The following is a 10,793-nucleotide window of genomic DNA, read 5'->3' on the forward strand; positions in this document are numbered from 1 at the left end:
GTCGTTTTTATTTTCATAGGGACTTTAACTTAACAAGTGTATCAAGATCTTTGGTCTGATTGAGTTTTTCTGCGCTAGTCCAATTTAAGGGCTTTTTTCTCCAGACTAGTTTTAATCTTTCTAGAAACGGACGCGTTCATTAAACGCTCGCAACGCTCCTCCGGTGATGCGTCATCGTGGCAGCCGCGAGTTTCTTTCGGTGAACTCGAGCGCAGCTCCGCACTTCACGTGAACGCGCGCGGACGAGCGGGCATGCGCGGGGTTTATCAGACCCGAAGTCTTGATAATAAACTTCGCCAGTGATCGGATTAAACATCAGACGCGATGCAGCAGACGCCCGCGCCGCAGACGCACCCGGACACCGCGGATCCAGCAGGTGTGTTTACAGCCCATTATAATGCTTTGCTTTGGTACTTAAAGAAAAAATCTAAAATCATGTTTTCATTGTGTTGGTCTTTTACTTATTATGGCTTAAATCAAAACAAACCATAATTTGAAGGCACAATATAAAACATGATTTTGATAGATTAACTCACATTATATATGGTTTACAATTAAGAAATGCAAATAACTTACTTTTATTATGAGCTACTCCTCCTTCTACCATCACCTTCATTGATTTCTGAGAGTGCATTCATGTAAATAGGTTGTGGTTTTCTCACCTGTTTGTTTATTGTTTATTATTTGTATTAGATATTATGTTTAAAATAATCCACGTGAAAGGGTAATATAGGATTTACTAAAGTAAATACTTGCATTTTTTGACCTTGATATAATAAAAGTTGTTCAAATATACTACAGTACCACGGTTTATCAATTTACTCGATGTCACAGAAGCCTAAATTTACGATATTATAACTTAATACATTAATCTACATTTTAGCACGCGTGACTATAGTAAATACTATGTGTTCAACACTATATTTGTGTGAGATATAATCCACATGTAAATGTGCTTTTTTCACATGTGAATGATGCTCTTTCTTTAGAGATGCCGTATATTCATTTAGTCTCCATGCAGGGAAGTAAACATGTTTCATTCCCATCACTTCACGAAAGATGTTTCGTTTTTTCTGTGTCATTTTTGTCCCGTCGACACTTCGTATTGATTTCAAATGTGGGACGTCGAGTTCTGGATCATCATTGTAGTTTTTCCCGTCTTGACACTTGTGTTATGCGTGTTTCTTCAGATGAGTATGTAAAGAGACGTCGTACGGCTCTGTGGTGTTCAGTTTCTCTCTTCGGACTCTCTGTTCTGGCTCTTGTGATCGGACTGCTGTCCGCCACTCAGACTGATAATGTGGCCGTGTCTGGATACTATCCTGGCATTATAGTGAGTGACATCCCACTTACACTCCAACACATGTACATGGTGACATGACAATTTACAGTACTGCTTAAAACTGGATCAATATTTGGATTAATGTGAACACGTCACAGATGTTGATATCGCACACTTTTTGTCAACAACAGCTGAGTTTTGGAGCGTTTCTGGGTGTCGTCGCTCTGAACCTGGTGGAGAATCGCCGGCCGATGGTGAGTGGTGCTTGAAAATCATTTCTATGGGATATTTTGAGCATCTCTTTACTGGCACATGTCAATAGAGTTTATAGAGCGTGTATTTCAGGAGCTGCTTATTTTGTCCCCGTGAAATACACTTCAGATCATCTTACCCGCGTTTACCTGTCCGCTATCCGATCGATGGATATGATTGGGCATGTGGTCGGTAATGCCGCATTTGATTGGCTGAGAGCTCAGGTGGCGTCTGGGATGAATTCGATTAGCATTGACGATTGGACGATGGAAGATTATTGGGCCGCAGATGGATCGGGCGGCTCTCACGGTCAAATCTTTACAAATCCTTTCAGAAACTGTCGGTCTGAGATTTCAGATTCAGTTCAGAGACGTTCACAATTACAAAAAAGTGTACTTTTAAACTTAATATGGCATACTGTACTTTCAAAATGGTATAATAATGTGTACACTTCTCTGAAATAATACTAATGTACTACTCGAAGTACTGTTGCACTTAAAGGATGCTAAAAAGTACACATTTATAAACCTGAACGTGCCGGTTTGGTCCCAAGCAGAAGTGAAATAGTACCCAAGTGTACTAGTACTCGCACAACACAACGTATATTTTAACTGTGCTTAAACATTTTATAACAAACGTATATTTAGTAAGCGCATTTTTTATCTGAGAAAAGGCAGAGGGTGGAATAGACACGTTTCCATGGCATAACCATGTATAAATAATGATGTAACTTGATTTAACAGATCACTGTATCATCTGCTATTCCTCTGTTGACATGAAAAGGGACCCATACAAACTTTTGCCCATAGTGGATGAAAATCCACCATATTTTCATCATTATTGGCACTTTGATGTTGTTTGTCACATCTTTATTTTTTTATCATATTAAAATGCTGCAATCTGTTTAAAAAACAAAAGCTCGGGTTAATTTGCATACTACGTGTCACGTCGTCCACAGAATCATACTCGACAGCTAAACTTATAAATCATTTTTGTAAGCTTATTGTTGTGAAATGGACGCAATAAAAATTTTCTTTTTATTTTTTATCCCCAAAATGTTATGGATTGTGGCTTTAAATCCATGTTCTGTCCTTATACGTGCAGCTTTATTTTGATATTGTTTATTTATCGATTTTATTTGAAAAACTGCCTCTGTCGAAAATACTTGAAGATCATTTCATGTTTATTCATAAGTATTATAACTCATAACGTGTCATTTCCACGTGAACCGGAAGTTGAGATCATTTCTATTTTGTCGCAATTCTGTGTGAAATGGAATTTGAAATGAGAAGAATCAATAGGCGTGGCTTACGTCCTTCTCTACGATTTGATTGGATGTATAGAAGCAGCCATTGCGTTTTGAAATGGAACTGGCAGCTGATAGGTGAAGGGGAGGAGTTAACAGAACATTTAAGATGGATGGTCATTACAGGAAGGAAATGCATTTTCTGATTTAAGTGTAAGATTATAAGGGCACACAAATGTAAAAAAGAAAACGACCCACATGGATCTGAAAAGATTTCACTGGGACTTTAAATGTTTTATGTACGTTCAAAGTCTTCACTGTGGTCACACAGAAGGCCGACGGCTGTAACCATGGCAACGGATCCATCAAGACGTCTGTGTGTTATTTAGGGTTGGGTCGTGTGGTGTTCAAGGCTCTGATCCCGGTACAGCATTAAAATGTAATGGACGTGTCCGAGGTGTGTTTGTGTAACTTGTTATTTTATCTATAGATAGGACAGTAGAGAGTGAGACAGGAAATGATGGGATGTGAGGGAGGAAACAGGAGCTGGGAAAGGACCACGAGTTGGGACATGAACTCGGGTCGCCCTAAGTGATGCTGCGCATCTTCAAGAATCGATTTGTGACACCGTCGTGTCTACACCGGACGCGACACGACACACGGCTTGTTCTAATGGGATTGTCGCACCCAGTGTGGACAAAATGTCAAATTATCAAAGGTTCTTATGCGTTCTACTATCTGTTGTCGCTTCGCACAGTGTCCGGTGTAGACACGTTGTGATGTAAACCGAATCTCTCTGCTCAGGTGAAGGTATTAATGTGCACCAGCCCGTATCACTGCCGCCTCAGCGAGATCAGACCGGCCGAGACACAGTACAGTGACCTCTGACCCCCTCGCGGATGAGCGGAAGCGTGCAGAACATTGTCACCGGGAGGTCAAAAGTGTATAACTGCCATGAAATGAAACGCGAAGATAGGGATGTTTCAGAAAATATATTACAGTCACCTTCAGACCGCAAGAGAACAAGAGCTGTAGCAAACGTCACTCATGTTAACCTGTTTGTCTGATCATCACCAATGTGCGTGATCATGGTTTGTGTGATGTCATATTGTGTGTGGGTGCGTGTGTGTGTTTAATAGTTAATGAAGTCATTTGGCTCACGGTGCGGATTGTTAGTGGAGTTTGGTGAACAGAGAGACGGTGTTCAGTTACTGAACCCTGAGATGGAGGATACACATACATGTTTAACGTGCCGTGCTGCGGTTGTTGCTTGGAACATCTTGAACGTCTCATAGAGCAAATGAGCTTCAATCTGTCGTCATGTGTGTTTGAAAGCGACTCTTTTAATGTCACTCACATAAGATCAAAACACGTGTATTGTTAATATCGAGTTGATGTTTGGATGTTTGCTGGATGTTCACGTGACGCTGGTTCCCTCGACAAAAAGCTTAAAGGAGTTTTTCATAATCCAAGAAATGAATCATAAAGACTCAGGCACGTAAAGTTCAAGAGTAATCTACAGTTAAACTCATGAATAAGTTGAATAAGTAGAAAGATGTGTTTCTCAACCACAGAAATCATTTTTGATTATATTGATAACTCTGTTACTAATACAAAGCACATCATGTGACCTGCAAAGTAAAAATCCAGTAAATATCTAATTTTAAATAAGTGGTTAGATTTACGACTTGTGACTGTAATGGAGAGACACTTATGCATGTACACACACACAGTGTGCTTGTTTGTGTGAATGTGTGTGTGTTATCAGATGAGAATGACCGACACTACAGCGCTTCTTTAACCTTCCTGTGGTCCACAGGACAATCAATTACCCATAAAGCATTGTGCCAGCGGGCTCGGCCGTTACAGCTGTACATTTACTTTATTACTGCAGTCGCATACAGACACCGAAGTATCACGAGAAAGAGAGAGAGAGACATTGCCATTTATTAAAGTATTATTTATATATTTCCATTTTTCGCTGTGCGTTTATCTGCGGATCTTTTTCTGTACATTGAAATCAATGCCATCTCAAACCCTAACTTCAGTTATACAACCTAGTCCTGAAGCTGCCTTCATTTTCTTTACATATAACATTTCTGCAAGTGAATTATTCAAACACTATATTTGTTGTTTTCTCTCATAGTTGGTGGCGTCAATCATTTTCATCAGTCTTGGCGTCATATCGTCTTTTCTCTGTGCGATCATCGATGGCATCATTGCGGCCGAGTTCATTGTGAGTATCACGCTAATACTTTCAGAGAGAATGTTATTTCTCAGACGCTTCTCTTTTCCAGTTAAGAGCTTAATTCCAGGTTTGCTCACAAGTTTATTTGCGAAGAAAAGAAAAGAGCTGAAAAGAGTTCTGCCCTGAACAAGCTATTTCACATGATAGATTCACAACAAAATAATAGCTGAACTAAAAAAAAACGTTTTATTTGTAAGCTTGACTAACAGGAATATTTACATTTAGTCATTTAGCAGACGCTTTTATCCAAAGTGGCTTACAAAGAGTTCGAGGAGCAATAAGCCATATGTCATACAAAGAATATACTGTAAAATAATAAAAAATACGTTTTTCCCGTTACATTACAGGATATAAGGATATAACATCAATTGTTTTCCCCGGTTTTCTGTCATTTAAAGTTTTTGAGCGTATTTCAAAAATAAAACTTCAAAATATAATCTATAAAAATGTATAATCTTATATAAAAAAAAACGATAAGTTTCTGGAAGCTGGGGCGCCAAAAATAAACTGTAAAATAACAGTTTTTCCTGTAAAATGACACGGTTTTCCTGTTTGCGGTCTCTTGCTGTAATTTTGCGAAATACAAAAAGACATTGAATTTTTTTAATTCTGCAAAATTAAGGGTGTACATTATTATTGTGTTTTTCAGGCAACATGCAAATGTTATAGCTTCTGAAGATAATTACTACATGAATCAATCAAATATTTCAAATCAAAATACCATCATACTATTCAAGTTTGCTCTCTTAAATGACTCTTAAATGTATTGCTTTACCCACTTGAGACGGTATTAAAGGAGTAGTTCACTACAAGATTACAATTTCATAATTCGCTCAGGCACGTGTCATACATTTATTTCTTCTGTCGAAAACAAATTTAGGTTTTTCAGGAAAGCTTTCCAGGGTTCTTCAACGGGGGCTGTTGGTTAAGGTCCAAATTTCAGTTTCATCGCAGCTTCAAAAGGCTCTGAACGACACCAGCTGATAAATAAAAGATTCAAACATCACTGATATGCACACGAACTGGCCATTTTAAACAATAAACTTGAACAAAGACGTGTCATTCAACATCCAAGAACTTTCCAGCGTCTTCTTTCTCCACACTCGTGAACACTGGGGAGGAACTTCACGCTTACATCACGCGTGACCTTTCTAACACGATTACAGAGTATGTGAACTACATGGAGGCAATCCAAGCCATATATTTATGTTTATAAAGTATTTTTCTTAGAAATCTACACTCTCATTCATCGGCTGGTGTCGTGAAGAGCCTTTTGAAGCTGCGATGAAACTGAAATTGGACGTTGACCAACAGCCCCCCGCTGAAGTTCATTATTTGAATAAGAACCCTGGAAAGGTTTCCCTAAAAAGCCTCAATTTGTTAAACGTAAACACCCAGACGGGTGCGTGAGTGAATTATCATGACATTTTTTCATATAGCAAACTACCCCTTTAATACTGTCTCAAGAAGGTGATACGATACATTTGAGAGTCTCATGTATGCGAACTTGATTGGACTTTATATTTTAATAGCGAACTACTCCTTTAAGAATCATGGAAATGTAAATTGTATTCAGATGTTATACAAATGTCAAATAGCTTGTTCGAACAAAACAAACTTCAAGTTGCATGATCCTTTTATTTAGTCGTAAAGATTCGTACAAATTCAGAACTACATTTATTTAAAACAAATTATTTCAGGAACGTTTTATTGCTCAAAGGGGAAATTTTGCATTCATTAAATCAAGTGTCATCACCTCCAACACACACACACACACACACACGTTCTTGTTTTTATTTGCTTCACACTGTCTGCTGGTTCTGCTTATGCATTTTATGACTCTTCAATCGATCTCATGTTTGTATGTTGTTATAATTGCTTCCAATGTTTCCTCATCTGTAAGTCGCTTCGGATAAAAGCGTCTGCTAAATGACTAAATGTAAATGTCTGCATCTCAACGATGCTTCAAATATGAAGAGGTCAGCACTTGAGTTTTGATTGGATAATACGTCTCTGACCGCTTAATATGATTCGTCAATTACATTTTACGAATTTCTAAAGCAGGTGACGCTAAAAAGACAAAGTTTGTTGTTCAGGGTCGGAGTAGCGTGTGTAAGGACAGTGAGAAGTGAAGTTTAAGGTGAATGGTGTGATTTATGTGTCCGCTGTGAATGAGGATGACGGCGGTAATGATGATGAAATCTTCTCCTGCGAAACACACGCGACTGCACAGGCTTATCTCACAGCGGGTGAATGAGTCCGTCACTCTTACATTCAGCTTTTATTGACGGATGAATCCAACGGTAATGCATTCACTTTTATTCTTTTATTTCCGTATTAAAACTGCAAACACGAGAGACTTGCGGTTTAACGACATTATAAGATCTCATAACAGTAAACTCTTTTTTCCGACTATGATTGTTATTTCCAGACCACAAACATAAACGAAGAACATAATTGAGATTTTAGACATGCCTGAGAGATTTTAAAGCTTTTGGTTTATTATCAGACGCTCAGAATGAGCCGTTGCATACATCCGTCCGTCCATTCGTGTGATGATAACGATCCAAACAACCTGAAGAGAGGATTTATAGGGCTGTGATGTTGTAAATGAACTTTATAAGATTGCTCTTTACATCGAAACACACTTGTAAATCACTTGTGTGGCTTCGGAGGTTTCACTTTAAGTGTTGTGTGGATTATTGCTGTTCAGCATCTTGAAGGCCGGAGACGAGCGAGCATCACAATTCTCTTCAACACTGTAAGACTGATATTAAAAGTGTTTAACTTTAAACTCGGTCGGTCTTGTCTGTCTTCCAGGACAGGAGACCCCTCATGGAGGGCCGTTGTGAGTTTTTCTCCGGTGGTTCGGGTTATGGATACGAGAACTATTACACAGAGGTGAGTATCACATTATTTCTGCTTGAGGATCAGAGGAAGTCGTCTTTCATACTTGAACAGAGAGAGAGAGTTGACTGTTCACCTTCAGCATGTTTTATTAACTTAATACAAAAAGTGTCTTTATAAATAAGTGCCAGACATGTTTTAGTTTCAGTCTGTTTGGGCTCTGATGGTCTCTGTTGGAGGAGTGTGTGCAGACAGAGAAAGATTAACAGTGTTTGAATGAGTACTGCAGGTTTAGAGCGCCATCTGCTGGTCAATTATAAACACAACATCCAGAAATAATAGAATTAAATATTTAAAGCAGTGCAAGTTACTTCAGAAGCAAAATAAAAATGGAATAACTAATTGTGTTTTCTATTTATTGTTGTCAAATTATTATATAATATATTATATACCTTTTACTAGATGATTTATTAGTAATTACTTCTGCGCATATTAAATTACATTTTTAAAATCTATTAAAGTTAACTTCGTTAGAATAGAGGTTAACAAGGTCAATGTTATTGAAGAGATAAATCACAAGCCCCAATGTTTTTCAATTTTATATTTACACTTTTCAACACATATTTTCATATTAGTTTTATGCAATATCACCTTAATGTTAAATGTTATATATAGATTTCTTGAATATATATATATACTGTATGATGCAAGTGCTTAATGGATTCTCTCTCTCTCTCTCTCTCTCTCTCTCTCTCTCTCTCTCTCTCTCTCTCTCTCTCTTTCTCTCCCGCTCTCTCTCGCTCTCTCTCTCTCTCTCTCTCTCTTTCTCTCCTGCTCTCTCTCCTGCTCTCTCTCTCCTGCTCTATCTCTCCTGCTCTCTCTCTCTCTCTCTCTCTCTCTCTCTCTCTCTCTCTCTCCTGCTCTCCCTCTCCGTCTCTTGCTCACTCTCTCTCTCTCTCTCCAGGTACAATGTCAGTCGTATGGTAGTCAATGTAAACTCAAGGTGAAAAGCAACACCTGTTACTGCTGTGACTTACACTACTGTGACAGGTGAATTTATAGGATGATGTCATTGACGATGTCAGAACTTTCACAGCTGTTATGATGTTTGATTGGTGATTTTGTGTGTGTGCTCAGTGTGGATTATCAAGTGCACTATTATCAGTTCACGGGTGTGAGGAGCTGCTGGGATGTGGTGTATCTGTACCGGCTGCTGTGGGCGTGCGTGACCCTCAACGTTCTCGGTGTGTTTCTGGGCATAATCACGGCAGCCATCCTTGGAGCCTTCAGAGGCCTGGTAAGTGAGGAGCTGAAGAAGATTTCCTCGGAAGCGGTTTGGTTTACCGATTGTGCATCTCTCTGTCTTCAGACTCCTGCCGCTCACGGTCAAATGTCATCCAGTCCTCCTCCACCTCCTCACATAATGTATAACCCCAACCAACACATGATCGCATACGGCGGCTTCTGCCCCTCTGGACAAACTCTACCGGGATACTCCAGCTACAGCCTCCCCATGCAGGTGAGAGCATCTTATCAACTCAGACACTGAACGTCCCTCTTTCTGCGCGTGTATTTCATGCATGAATGTCAGCATTTCTAGATCGTATTGTGGCCATTCCTGTCCAATACAATCAAACCTCACAGGAGTGACATACAGTCATCCAACAGCAATGTGAACGACTGACACATGAAAAAAAAAATTCTGAACGTTATACAGTGTTGGGTGTAACAAGTATCTAATTAGATTTTGTAATTTAATGAGTTACTTCTGATGTAATTGAACTAAATAGTGTGTAATGTATACAATAAGTATTCTTTTTAACTGACTTAAGTATTAATGTAGTTTTATAATACAAATTAAGAGCCGTTTCATGTCTATCCTTGAATCACTTAAATAACCAAGGTTGATATGGGATATATAAAGTAATTAAATACTTTTTGGAGAAAGTAATTTGTACTATAATGTTATTTCACTATTGAATATGTAATTACTAACTAGTATGAACTTCTTTTTCAAGGTGAATAAAGTGAATATGAACTTTATTGGAACACAGAAGATCTTTTCTGTTATTTTCAGATTTCAAACAATATTTTTAAATATATTTATATGTTCACACAATGAAAGAAAAACTATCATTTCACATAAACAGAAAACAATTTAAGATAATATTGAAATGACTTTTCACTTTTTCTGTGGCCTCATTTCACTGTAACACCGTCCTTTACTATAATCTAATTTCACTATTTTAAATGCAATTACTTACTCTGAAAAAGTGATCAATGACTAGTTTGTAAAGTGAATATGAACTTGTTTTCTCAGCACATGAGTAACTATCCAGCACTGACCCCAGCTCAGCCGAACCCCGAGACCTCCGCCTCATCATCAGACGAGCCTCAACCTTCCGCCCAGACCGGAAACCCAGCGGTACCACCCCAACCCACACCTCAGGACACCTGCGGCTACATGCTGACTCCAAACGCACCCACCCTCTACCCGCACACTTTAGGGCCCTTCGAGAAGCCTCCACCCTACGCCTGTTAATCCTCCGACTCACATCTCCGATAATGAATGTTGAGGGTTTGTGACCCTGCTGCCGTTTCATTCTGACCTCAAAGATTCTTCGTGTCTGTGATTGTTTAATCCTTCTTATGGTAGTAAATGTGATCGCAGTTATTCTCGAATGATGTTGGATCTTTTACGAGATGTTATTTAGTGTTAAACTGTCATTTTCGGTTTTGTATGTTAAGTGTTCTGAATTTAGTGTAGATCAACTGTTTGTGTGCGTAAAAATCAGCAAAATGGTCACATAACTAAAGTTTATGTGGAATTAAAACACAAAGTATATAAACAACATACATGTTGACTCATGTGATGACATCACTTCCTGGCTCTGTCTGTTATATTGAATCATGCAGTC

The 10,793-nt window shown here is 38.7% G+C and overlaps 1 protein-coding gene across 1 annotated transcript; it reads left to right on the forward strand.

The window, feature by feature from the left end:
• The first annotated feature begins 282 nt into the window (after window positions 1–282).
• tmem255b (transmembrane protein 255B) lies at window positions 283–10,756 on the forward strand. The gene is made up of 9 exons (XM_079463014.1): window positions 283–376; window positions 1,191–1,333; window positions 1,474–1,536; window positions 4,927–5,016; window positions 7,849–7,929; window positions 8,840–8,925; window positions 9,013–9,172; window positions 9,245–9,394; window positions 10,196–10,756. The coding sequence occupies exons 1-9, from the start codon at window positions 325–327 to the stop codon at window positions 10,415–10,417; spliced, it is 1,047 nt and encodes a 348-aa protein (XP_079319140.1). The 5' UTR covers window positions 283–324; the 3' UTR covers window positions 10,418–10,756.
• Window positions 10,757–10,793: the final 37 nt, after the last annotated feature.

The sequence above is a fragment of the Barbatula barbatula genome (genome assembly GCF_947034865.1).
Source record: "Barbatula barbatula genome assembly, chromosome: 8".
In the NCBI taxonomy this organism is placed as follows: domain Eukaryota; kingdom Metazoa; phylum Chordata; class Actinopteri; order Cypriniformes; family Nemacheilidae; genus Barbatula; species Barbatula barbatula.